This window comes from Strix aluco, chromosome 4 (assembly GCF_031877795.1).
Source record: "Strix aluco isolate bStrAlu1 chromosome 4, bStrAlu1.hap1, whole genome shotgun sequence".
Classification (NCBI taxonomy): domain Eukaryota; kingdom Metazoa; phylum Chordata; class Aves; order Strigiformes; family Strigidae; genus Strix; species Strix aluco.
Window position 1 is genome coordinate 71,525,707 of NC_133934.1, and position 13,337 is coordinate 71,539,043.

A 13,337-nucleotide genomic window follows, 5' to 3' on the forward strand; every position below is an offset into this window, starting at 1 on the left:
TAGCACTTAGCTACTTTGCATCCCATTCATGGGATGCTGGAAATACTTTGGGATAGTTTCTATTTTTCATAAGAAAACAAAAATGGCATCTACTGTTTTCAGCCGTGTATATTACAGAAAGTGATTTCTCTTGGAAGGGAAATACTCTGGAACAAGATGTTCTGAACATTCTTTGAAAGTGATACAGAAACAAAACATTCTGAGTCAGTAATAATAGTAAAACCTTCCCTTTTATTCTTCATTCTATAAGTAAAATTGATGAATAATAATTGGGAAAAGGCTTTTTGTTTTTGGTGACTTACCCAATCAGGAGTGATTTTTCATACCTAAAATATTTAGCAATAACTTTATGGAGCTGCTTATGATTCAAAGTCTGTATTTTCCCATGTATCAGTTGGCCTAACGAGAGATCACTCATCCCCACAAACCTCGCATAAAATATTTTTAACACTGTGTGTAATTTGCTTAGCTTGAAATTAAATGTTCTATTCAGACTTATATGTAGACATGTTTTCAGGTGTAGTCTGACAGATTTCCATGGAAGAAAACCTAGACCAACTCATCAAGATTTGTGTGTCCTCCTTTTTTTTTTTTTTCAGTGGAACCTGTTTTCCTAGCCTTTTAGTACTGGGTTTATATCTTGGGTGAGAGGGATAAACTGCTATCCTTACCTGCCCATGCAGATATCTTTTTTCTCTTAAGCAGTGTTTCAATCTCCATTAGCAAGGGTACAGCAGAGGAAAAGAGACTGTCAGATCCCCAGGGACCTTGGTGAATGTTTTAGCACAGGAAGCAAGATGCATGTTGCTGTGGCATCAGATAGTTTTACCTCCTGCTGGGTCAAATTTGAATGTCAAACACATTAGCTGTGATGTAAAACACGAGGTGCTGAGTGAAGTGATGGCCTGTGGTATAGGATGACATCCTGGTGCTCCTGACAGCTTCACTTCTCCTTATCGTGGGGTGCAGAAAAGATGTATCCTCAAATATACTATTTGCATAAGAATGACAGGATGTGACAGGACAAATGAAGATTAATGAGATGCTGTGCTGTCAACATTGCCCATTGTCCTTAGATTGATGATGGTCTGGATTTTGTCCACTTTCGGTTAGTGGGCTTCAGTGTAGCTTAAACCAGAAACTATCCTGGTAGGTTGAATACTGAAGAGCTGAATCTTTACGAATGCTTTGTGAGTACAGGAGGTCTTGGCTCCCAATTTCGAAGCATCTTGTGTGTTGGTATAAGAGCACATGTTCTGTGTATTGTGCCAGTGCAGAGGATTTTTGCTGCCTCCTTTTGCATATTTATTTTGCTTTTTAAAAACTTCTTGCTTCCTAGCCTTCCTCTTCACCTTTTTCCTCTTCGACCTCCTCTTCCTTCACCTGCAAGTTTTGCTCTTCCTTAGATAAGTTCTTTTGGCTTCAGTGTATTAACCACTGGGTTTCAATCCAGTTTATTTAGTTTAAGAACCATGTGGATACTACTGAGTTATCTGTTCTGCTTACGTAAACAAAAAAACCCCAAAACTGCAGCCTGTGTTCTTCCTAGCAACTGCCAAACACGAGGAAAGGGAATAAAACTCCCTTCCCCCATGGTTCATTTGGATTTGGAGGAGTCTTCTGGGCAGAGAAGTCAAATAGAGGTTCATCAAGTTGATCTGACCCTCAAAATGTTGATTACTGTGTAGTTATGGGACAACCTTAATTTAAAGTGTCTTGTTTTGATGAAAACAAAAAATGCAGGATAGAGCCATTTGGCAGAATCAGTAAAGGAATTATAATTTCTTGCCTGCAGTAAAAGTAAATAACCTTTCCTCTTTAAAAACATCAAAGTTCTGTCTTTCTGAAGGCTTATGGAAGAAATTCAAATATTTAGGTTTGCAGTTTTACAAGTTAAAAGGAACAGGAAAGAATCTTGCATATTTATTCATTATTGTCTGGAAATGTGTATGTGCTGTTATAAAGCAGGTGATGCTACAAGCATATTTAGCAGTCAGATGCAGTGGCACAAACTTAACTCACTACCACATAATATATTTTCCTTTTTACATATTTGCCTATTTGTGATTTCCATTTTGGCCAGATATATCTTATTAAAGGTTCTTCCTATGTTACAGCTTTAACTTGGTAGGATTTCAGTTTTTCCCAAATATAGTGTAGGACTGTAGAGTTACAAGCCACATAATCCATCAGTCATGTGCTGTTTCCCTCTGTGACACCCCTCCACCCCTCCATTTGATCGAAGACCATAAAATACTCTAGGTTGGAAGGGGCCCCGGGGGTCTTCTAGTCCAGCCTCCTGCTTGAGCAGGGCCAACTTCAGTGTTAGGTGAGGTTGCTCAAGGCTGGTCCAGGAGAGTTTTTAGTTTCTCCAAGGATGGAGATTTCACAGCCTCTGGGCAACTGCTGTGCTGTTTGACCACCTTCACTGGGAAGATTTTCTTCCTTATGTCTAACAGTCTAGCTTGCTGCAACTTGTGCCTGCTGCGTACCTCTGAGAAGTGCCCGGTGCTGTCTTCTCAACAAACCATCCCACCACTCCTTGCCGCTTTAGGTACGTGAACACAGATAGAGTTGTACATGGAATTGTGAGGGACAACTTTGATTTATTTTCTTTTCTCTCCCTAGTACTCAGTTGGGAAACCCCCTAATCAAGCTGTGCTTGAAAGAAGGCCCCACCTATGCTAAACTGCTTTAGGACTTTGGAGGAGGAAATGTAAATACCTCACTTTTCATTCTGCTCTGCATTGGAGATGGCTCAAAGATGAGCAGTCGAGTGTCCCTTGGCCTTGCAGTGATACAACATGAGCAGAATCCCAGCACCCCCCCCAGGGAAGCGGGCTATGTCTCCAGCTGCCATTTCTCAGCATTGCTCCTGTGCAGATTTCATCCAGATTTGGAAGACAGGGAGCACAAGACTGGGTGCTTTTTAGAAGGAGATGGTGCTGGGACACTTACTGCTTGGCAGAGTGTTTTATGGCAGTTGAATAAATTAGTACTAAGTAAGCAATAGTTAGAGTGAAATCTTTCTACATACTTAATTTGGCACTGCTAGGTTAGTGGAGATGCAGTCCAGCCTTGGGAATGATAGAGATAACTAACAAGTAAGTTGCTAAACTGCTTTGCCTGCCTGATACCATATTACTGAAATCAGTCTTCATTTGTAGATGAGCTTTGTAGGCATCACGAGAATAGAACAGGTGGGAAAGTATTTTGGAGTAGGAATCAAAGTACGTAAATGCAATCGCCATGTTTCCCTATGCTGCTGAACCATTAATTATTGGTTTTTTTCACTTTAAATGCTGAAAGGCCTCTCTACTTGTCTAAGGGCACTCCTCATATTCTTGTAAAGCCCTGGGATTATAAATAGCAAGCGAGATTTTGTGGGTCTCCTTTTCAGTCAGCCAGCACCTAGAGTACTTAATTCATTTTGCCCAGGTGCAGGTATGGTTCTTTGAAACAACAGAAGATGTGGGATTTCTTTTGAAGACAAGATTGTTCTGGAGCATGTAATAAATTTTCAGAAAATGAAGCTTTAGGGGAAAATGATATCAAACTACATGTCATTGAAAAGAGGATCTGATATTCTAAAATAGTTTCACAATTTTGGCACCATCACGTTTTCCATCAATTGGTTTTCTCTGGTATGTGTTTGGGTTTTTACCCTTAATCTTGTTAAACTTGCAACTCTGACTAGGGCAAAGAGGTGCTCTGGAAAGTAGCTGTTTCTCAAAGGTCTAATTTTGCCTTTATTAATATCAGATGTTTACACCAGGGTGATTAAGAGCTTACTAAGTTTATTTTTAAAAAGAAGAGCAAAAGAGTGAATGAAATGATTTAAAAGTTGTCACACATTCTTTTCACCTGCCAAACTGAAATGACTAAATAGACACGGTTGATGGTCACTGCTGTTTACTGGCCAAGATTTCCAAGTTGATGATTTGAGGCTGGATTGCATAGTGAGCCCATAGTCCCTGAAGACCCTGACCCACTCTGTTTGAATGCCAAGGTAGTTTCTGTGTTCATGTACATATGTACAAAGTTTCTCTTTAAGTCAAGAACGAGGTTTTAAGATTCACCTGAATCTCTCTCTCACTTCCCCCGCCTCCTTCCTCACTGATGAAAACTTTGTTTTCTCATGAGTACAGCCAATAAAATATTTCCAGGTGTGCAAAAGAGATTTTTGTTTTCAACTATTCGATTGTCAGAGTGTGTAGGACTGAGTAGTAAATCAGCCTTAAGGCTGCTATGGTTTTAAAAAACAAAATCTTAGTGGTGACAGCTGAAGAGCACAGTGACTTTTTCACTCAAGATTTATTACTTGCCTGAAAAGAAGGATTGGAGGGAAAACTTGCTGGGCTGCATAGTTTCCCCTTTAACAGATATACTATAGGGCCCGGATAAGTTGGCTTTATTTTGTCTGTGAAAACATACAATCAAACAATGTATGTAAAAATATAATAGTTTTACTTCAAATAGAACAGAAAAGTAAATATGCCTGCTCTTACTCTTTATAATGGAAAGCATTCCTTACATCGACTCAGTCATGTATTTTAGCATCACTAATACTTTCATAAACTTCCCTGCAACATATGCCAGAAAACTTACTTGAAGCTTTCAAAGTGTATTTATTCTGTTTGGAAAAGTACAAAGATGGGAAAGTAAAGGCCAAGGGCCAAAGTTTGTTCTTATTCATACCTCCTAGACTCACAAAGTCCAGATGAGGAATGCAGCGTGTTAGAAAGCCTCCAGATTATTAATGAAGTGGGAAATTCAAAAGACTGTCAGATTCATGTTTGTTATGTAAATAGCATCCCTCTGTACAGTGAGCCTGTAACTGTTAGCAAGTGGGGTTTTTTGGGGTATTTTTTAATAGTAACATGGAAATGACACTGTGTTTGTAAGATAACAGGGGAACATACGGGGTTAAAATGAATCATGCCTCTAAAAATGAGGTGTATTTGAGCAGTGCATGTAGATTTGGTATAAATTCCTAACTGTTGGGTTAGGTCAACTCCATTCTTCATGTGGGTTTAGTGATAAAGCAAGCAACTTTATCTAGAGAAGTAACACTAATTTTATGACTAAGTTTCATGTACCTATATGGCAAGTTTTAACTGCTAAAACCTCTGTGTGTGTGTGCTTATAAAGGTGCGGGTTTTTACTTCCTACTTGAATTACCTGAGAACAGTCTATGTGATGATAACCTCTTCCTTCTAAATCCTTTCAATTCACTCTTCCCACTTTGTGTCAGTGTTTGGGTCGTGCAAGGGAGGGGTACAGCTGAGTAGCTCTCCAGAGATGTGTGGCTTGGCTCTGTTTCTGTGGGAGCATCCTCAGGAGCTGTCAGGGCCTTGGTGGCTTGTAATTAGGAATACTGGGCTTTATGGCAGATAAGCAAAGTGCAGCAAGGCATATTTCATAGTCAGCATGTTGGATGGCATGAGGTTTTTTATATTTAATAAGCTTCATTAGAGTAGTGATAACAGTTAAGGAAGAGACATTCCAAAAAGTCTTGTATTTAAATATTTATGGGAGTGACGCTGAAAAGGATGTTAGTGTAGTACTGTGAGCTACAGAAGCTAGAGGAACGGCTGCAATTATTGCACTTGGGCTGTGGCCATGAACACATTTAGGGCTTGCTTTGCAGTTGGTCTTCTGCCCAGCTTTCCTCTTTGTGGATGCAAACTGCACAGTATGTATGTAGTATTTTGTGTATACTATATTAAAAGAGCATTACAGAGAATGTTGTGTTTGTCGAGCACTCGTATGTTAAGAACTGCCATAGGTAAGATTGTGTGTACAATCTTAATTCATTCTTCTTTGTGCATGTGCATCATAATGCAATCTTTAATTACATTAATTAAAGTGGTATTCATTGTGCATGATTTAATTACATTGCATTAATTTAGAAAATTATTTTTACAAGTCATTATTATTGCCTCTACTTTAATTACCTTAATACTCACATTGCCTTACTTTTGAGGGCTTTGATTTACACTGTTTAAAAGCAGATGAACAATTACTAGTTTCTGGGGGGAGTATCCAGATTCCATCATATGGTGTCATATTGAGATCTTTGTGGTTATCAGCAGTACAGGACCATCTGCATCTGCCAAAACCAACTTGTTTGCCTGAAATAGGTAGTAAACTGGCAACAATATTAAACTTCTTTGCTGTTCTTTATGGGGTCCAATATGCAGGAATGAGACTTTTACTTGTTGTCCAGGATATTTTCTGACAATGTAAGAACAGGTGGGTAAATTACTTTTTCTGTACTAAACATTTCTTCCAGCTTTCCATAAGCATAACTCCTTCCTTATAGTCTTTCCTTGATGTTTCTCCCTATTCAATTTGCCTGCTGTCTCTTTACGCAGTATCCTCTTGGTCTGTATTTCCTATGTCTACTGACTTCATGATCTTCAGCAAACTATTAATCTAATCTCGGTATGATTCTTGCTTTTGCTCAATTGACGTCAACTTTTTTCCCTGTGCTTACGCTTCTCATTGGATGCATTTCTGCTCAGCCAGGATTCCCTGATCCTCTTTTACCTCCCAGGCTTCCACATCTAGAGTCCTTTCTTGATGAGCATCAGTTTTGCCCCAGTGTCCGGACTGCTCATTCCTCATATCGGGCTTTTCTTTCTTGTGGACTCAGCTCTGGTCTCCTCTTTCTCCTTCTCCTGCTTGACTAGATACAAGTGACGCCAGTAAGAGGAGAGCTCATTTTCTTGCTGTCATTTTGGAAGCCTGGATGCAGCATGGCCTGCAGACTCCTTGAGCCCTGGTAGGATCAGTCTTTGAGTGGTCAAAACTTGGAAAACTTATCTGCAAAATGTCAGGAAACCTCACAAAGCTTTTTCAAATTGAGATGTTTCAAGTCTTTCTAATGTGGTCAGGTCTCAAGGTTAGGGTGAAATAATTTTATTAATTTTTTAAGATTGCAAATAAAGCGACATTTTCCTGGTCTCCTTCCCATGCAACAGCTGAAATGTTTTGACTGGAACATTACAAAACAAATCAGTTGAAGGCAACCAGCCAGCTTGGAAAGGACAAGAAAGTCAAAGCTCAGAATAGCATAAGCTACAAAATGCATGATCTTATAATGTAAAATGTTGAGTGACTTCTATATTAAGTGCTGATACTTATCTCTTCCCTAACAGGGCAGAAGCTGTTTCAGTAAAAATGGAAGTCATGGTGAAATAGAAAGCCCAGCATTGCACATCTCACTGGCTTAGTGTCAATCATAATGGACTGCAGATTGGGAGGATGAGGTGGCTGGTGTACAGTTTCATTGTTTGGTTGTGCACTTAAAGGTGGTGACCTTTTCAGTTTTAGTTTTAGGTTTAGAAAATCTGTGAACCTCAGAGCTTTATAATGAGCAAGTTGGAATATGATCAAGCTCTTTACATTAGTAAAGCACTCTAAAGAGCTGTTGAATTTAGGGATTAGCTGCTACGCACTTGTTTCTCAGTAAGGATATTAGTAACCTTTTGCTTAAGGTTTTGTGGATATTTGATGCTATCATTAGTCCATTCAGTTAATTAGGACTGGTTTTTTGTTTGTGAAATCTCTATGGGGAGAAGGAAAAATAGGATGACATAGGCAGAATTTCCACTAGTTCATTTTTTTTATGTCTTGAAGGGGGTCCAGCTTTACATTTTATTTGCTCCATCGGTGATGAAAGCTGAATGTCTCGCACACGTGATGTACGTACTGCTCTAGGGATAAGTAGAAATACCATTCATGTGCAGTACATATAACAATGAGAGATAATAGGTTTGTTCAGGAGAAACAGGTTCTTTCTATAAGATCTTAGTTATTTTAAAAAAAAATCTTAACATCAAACTAAATGAAGGCAGTACTATAGTAATGTAGCATAAGACAAAAGGGAGCAATCTGGGGGTCGCTGATTTGTACTATATCGTTTTCATAAGGTATGTGGAAGGATTGTTATGCATACATGCAGGAGCGCAAAGCTAGGGCTCTATTAATGTCCAAATGAGACATTAACATCTCTTATGAACAGTGGAAACTTGGTGAATGACTATTTAGGTCACTGGAGTACCTCAGGGTTGCATATGCCAACTTAATTTAATAACAAAACCTGTTTGAAGCTCCGAATGATTTGATGTATATACATCTGTAAGAGTTGGCTCAGAATCACGACAGTTGCTAGATTTTTGGGATAACCTAGAAAAATGTGTAGACTACAAGGTATTTGGAACTGATTGCGAGAGAAGGGTCTGAAAGTCAAATGAGTATTTTGATTGAGTGGTGCCAGGCAATGACTGAAAGGACTCAGCAGTTCTGGAAATCTGAAGTGAGTGCTCCTTTTGGGGGTTATGTCTGTTACATGTTCTTACTTAGTTGAGGAATTTAATTAAACAGGGTGTAGTTGCTTCTTTGTTTTAAATGTAAGTGTATTCCCTCCATGGCAAATTAAGCTTTGTGCTACAGAGAAGCATATACCATATATACAGGAAAGATTTTGAAAAAGCCCTCTCTTAATTGTGCTTTGTACACACTTCATAATAATATTCTGATTGCTGCCTAATCTTCTTGAATTACTCTTCCCTGTAAGGTGTTGAAAAAGGTGATTTTTGGGAACTGTCCTTTTGTTTTGGTGGTCACGTGATACTGACAATTGTTGATTTGTATTGCCTCTTTTAAACCTAAAAATTAGCTTCTTTAGTTTTACTAGCCACTACTTCAGATAGGATGTCTGTTCTATTTTCCCATTAATAGCCTCACTTAAAGTTACAATTCCAACATAAAAAAATCTGTTATGAAAATAGATTTTAGAAAATGGAAAAATCTATTATGAAACTAGTTATATACATTCAAGTTACACTGCTACTGCTGGTATCTTTTCCCTGCAACCTCACATCAATAGCTATAACACTGTATTAACAAATCTTTTCCATCCCTATCCCTCTATGATTCCTTCTCCCCTGCCCATCCGCTTTGTTATTTCTGTACAGGGAGTTTTGCTTTGAAAGCTGCGTTTGGGAACTGTGTTGGCAGGATGATAGAAAAGGATGTCAGAACTTGTATCAATGCTGCTAGACTTTTTCTCAGGTGAAGGCACAGAGAACTAATGAAGTGTGAAGGTAAATAAACCTCTTGAAACCTTGGGCTATATTTATGCACAGGGCCGCAGCTGTTGCTGGCTTATGCAGTATGGCCTGTGTATGAATACCTTTCCCTGTCACCTGCAGTAGTATCTTCTAAAACACTGCTGAGAAAAGGGAAGACAAATTAAATAGCCATCACTTCACAGATGGAAGAGGATGAAGTGAGACATCACTGTGGCTTTCTCATTCGTATTTCATGGACAAGCCAAAAACCAAAACAACTTTGTGGGCATTTTAAAACGTGTTTCTGAACAGAGCTGATGATAATTTTTCACATTCTCTCAGGAAATAAACAAGAATGATGCTTTTCATGCCAAATCATGCCTTTGTGCCCTCATTCCATACATCTCTGTGCTCTGTTTCTGGCAAAGCAGCTGGTTCTCAAAACCACTGATGTGCAAACCTGAAACTTTACCTTTTCCTGGTGCACACTGTTCAACCTTGCTACAAAGCTATGTAATCTTTTCTTTAAAAAAAAATAAAATCAAGTTCTGAATAACTGGAGCAGGTGAACAAGGTGGTCCTATGCAGAATGAAAGGAGGGCCAGCTCTTCCTTAAACAGAAACTGTTTTATGCCTTTGATTATCCTTGCTGCCCTTCTCTGAACCTTTTCCAGATCTATTATATCCTTTCTGAGAGAAAGGGACCAGGACTGCATACAGTATCCAAGGTGTGGGTGCAACATGTGTTTTTATGGGTGCATAATGGTGCTTTCTGTTTTGGTCTTTACTCTTTTATTAGTGGTTCTGAATTTTTAACACTTGATTTGCTTTTTTGACTGCTGCCAAAAACTGAGCTAAGTTTTCGTCACTGTCTATTAAAACTAGAAGTGGTAATGATTCATCTCACAGCCCATCTGTTTATATATGAAGGAAAGATTGAATTTCCCATATTCATTGCTTTGTGTTTACTTACATTGAATATTATCCAATTGCTAAATCTCCTCAGAATCTTGGACAGTTCTTTACCCTCAGTCTTCATCCTTGTTGCTTTGAATAACTATATCATCAGAAATTATGGCTCGTGTATTACATCATTTCTTTGGTATTAGACCTCATAAAGGAGATGCAAATTTTATACAGGAGGAACAGATGAGATGAAGGGGTCTGTATTGTGTCGCAATAGAGAGGTAACATAGGAAAGGCCTATACCCTGCCAGTACATGCTGTTATCTATAGACAGATCCTGACAAGCACAGTTGGACTCTTATTGAAAACAGAGGAATGAGAGATAAAGCATCACACAATATAATGAGCTTAAGAGAATCTGAATTCTTTTGCACTGTTGTACAGTGGTTCTGAAAAGGAAAGGGAGAACAATAAGCATGGCACTGGCTTTGCTATGTCTTGTCAGAAATGACCATGATAGGTGAGCTGCAGGTCCTGGTGTTGCTATGTCTGTGAAATTAAGTCCTGTGACTGCAGAAAAAAAAAATAAAATCACACACTGACTTCCAGCAGGCTGAGAAATCTATTGTTTTGTACAAGGCATGCCTTTCTGTTAGACCTATTGTACGCTAGTCAGCGTTTATTCAAAATAAGCAAGTAGAAGCAAAACAAAAAAAAATTAAAAGAGAAAAATCATTCTAAAAGAAGGCTGTATCCTTACCTCAGTGTTTCTTGTCATTTTGTGGAGAGCATGAGCATGCCTATCTTTATAAAGAGGAAAATAGTGAAACAGGCAGTCATTGAGTGTAACCAGCTGGTATGGGAAAAGCAGTCTGTAAGAAGGACCATGTCTTTACAGTAGGCAGCAATGCATGCAGAAAAATGCTGAATACCAACCCAGTCTGGGGGAAAACACATGCCTGACAGTGATACAGGAAATGGAGGTTATCACAGAGTTGGGTCTTGCAGACAGAGAGAGTGTACTTAAGATTGCAAATAGCTTAACTGTTTCAGAAGTTGTTTTTCTTAGCAGGGAATATTTTCTGCAGAAGTCACTGAACGAGAAGGGGCAGCGTTAGCCAGTTTGCAAAGCAAGTCTTATTCCATTACTTAACACGGAGGCACGTGGGAGATGTAAGCAGGAACACATGCCAGGGTGTGTGAGTTCATCAGTCAGCATATGAGGTGTGTGTAATTGGCAAACACACACCTTGAAACGTGTTACTGCACTTATAAAACAGCCATTTATTTTAGTTTTTATTAAGGTATGTAAGTATTCTGTGCTAGCTTACAAAATTATCTTTTTTTTTTTATAAAATTGGAACACCATTCTTTCATGCATTTAATACTGAAGTGTGTTAAAGTCTTTAAATACCTGGTTTAGTGATTAAGTACCATTTTGATCTGATATTTGAGCTTCTCTGTTGTCTTCATGCACTAATGATGCCATTTGAGTGGGTGTGAGGAAATGTAACTGGCTTCATCCTAGATTTCCCCACTGATTCCTATTCCTTGTGCTCCTCTGAGCTTCCCTGCCTGTACTTAGAAACAATGTATTTCCCAGGGGAACTGGAGTGCAAACCTTATTCTTCATCCAGAAACATTGGCTACAGAGGATATTGCTCTTAAATAATGGTTTGGATCTGTGCAACAGAAGTCAAGATAAACAGTTCATTTCTTAAATGAAAGCTATGTCTTAGCTAGATTCAGCAGTACTGGTGTGTGCTAAATAATGCACTTTTGTTGTTTGGAAAATAATCACTGGGTTTTTTTTGTCTTGCTCATGTGTGCATTTTGCTATCAGCATGTAGACTTGCCGCACCAACAGGAAGGTATTTTATGATGTTGCTTCAGCTGTCTGCTTGCTCTCCAGAAAAAGTGTTGTCAAGGGATGGAAGAGTGCAAAGAATTGGTGTGAAGTGGAAGTAGGTTGTGCTCCTTTCTGTAATTATGGCTAGTGTAGTGCCTGTAGAAGAATGACACCTTCTTATTGAAGACCTCTATATCCTTTGTGCATCCTGAACAAGAGTGCTTGTAACAGTGATGGAAACAAAGTAAAATGGCTGTTAATTGCTGTAGGGACTGTAATTGAGACATTAGGTCCTGTTCCATAACTGCTTCTCAAGGAAAATTGCTGATTAACATTCACAGAGGACAAAATTCTTTGCTCTCTGACTGTGCAACCCCACTGCATCTGAAGAGATTTCAGAATTATGACTGAAGGGGAAGTCTTGTTTTTCCTGGTTTTGGGTTACTTTTATTTTTGGGTTACTTTTATTTCTAGTGGACAGAGCAACAAAAGGAAAGAAGCCACCACTGAAGGTGCTAGATAATTTGCAGGATTTGTACAAGATCATTTACAGGTTTTGTAGAGAATGGGAATCTGTTCTGTCTTTGTTTTGCATGTGAAAATAGACTATGTTTCACAGAAGATGCCACATCACAAATAAAGAAACTGTTTAAGCAGACACATTTCCACAACAAAGGCATATTTTGATGTGATCTGCCAGCAGCGCTGTGACAGAACACAAATAGTGTAAGTTCTTGGAAAAGGAAGAATATGAATTGGAACCATTAACCTTCTGAGACATTGAATATATTTTAAAATAAATGATTTTAATTAGTACTGTTCTAAGAGAATAAAAGTTGCGGTTTGATTCAGAATTGCCAGAATTTGTGTACCTGGCGTGCCACCTGAAGTTCTGGGCTCATAGAAAAATTCAAACTCATTATTCAAATGGCAGCCTGTTTTTGTGGGTGTTTTTGGTGTTTTTTTGTGGTAAGATTTCCATGGGTTTACTTTTTGTTCATGTGGATTTTATTCTCATAAAAATACTGATACAAAAGATCTTAACCTGAAACTTGGGTAGGTTTGCTGGAACTCCTTCAGTCCACGCTCAAGCCTTTATAACTGTTTTCTTTTCCCATAAGCCAAAGATTGCATTTGTTTTCAACACTGGAGTCATTTATGCATAAGCTTTACTGTAAAACTGAATGTTTGCAGAATTGGAATTTTAGGAACTAGAAAAAGGTGACTAAAGTTAGTATGTGATTAGGCAGAAATATACCATGGATACAAACTGGGCTGAAACAGTAATTGTTTCGGCAATTCTGAACCCTCTGGGTTTTAACACTGTCTGCTTATATAAATATAGATATTTATATAATATATTTAATAATAAGTATATAAATATAATCACTTGATTTTTCTACTTTTTTCATATAATAAAGGAATGAAAGAACTACAGCTTTGCTGAAGAAACAAACTGAGGAGAAGAAAAGTGGGATATAAGAGCTCTCCTGCCTCATCAA

The 13,337-nt window shown here is 38.4% G+C and overlaps 1 protein-coding gene across 2 annotated transcripts in view; it reads left to right on the forward strand.

The window, feature by feature from the left end:
• Positions 1-13,337, forward strand: part of AFG2A (AFG2 AAA ATPase homolog A) — a 206,109-nt gene that overhangs the window by 65,932 nt on the left and 126,840 nt on the right. The window contains exon 15 of one of the 2 annotated variants that reach the window (XM_074823612.1): positions 8,985-9,127. The exons of the other annotated variant lie outside the window; for it this stretch is intronic. Within the exon in view, the coding sequence (XP_074679713.1) occupies positions 8,985-8,999 (15 nt within the window). The 3' untranslated portion in view covers positions 9,000-9,127. Of the gene's footprint in view, positions 1-8,984; positions 9,128-13,337 lie in introns of those variants that run through there. 2 annotated transcript variants of the gene reach the window in all.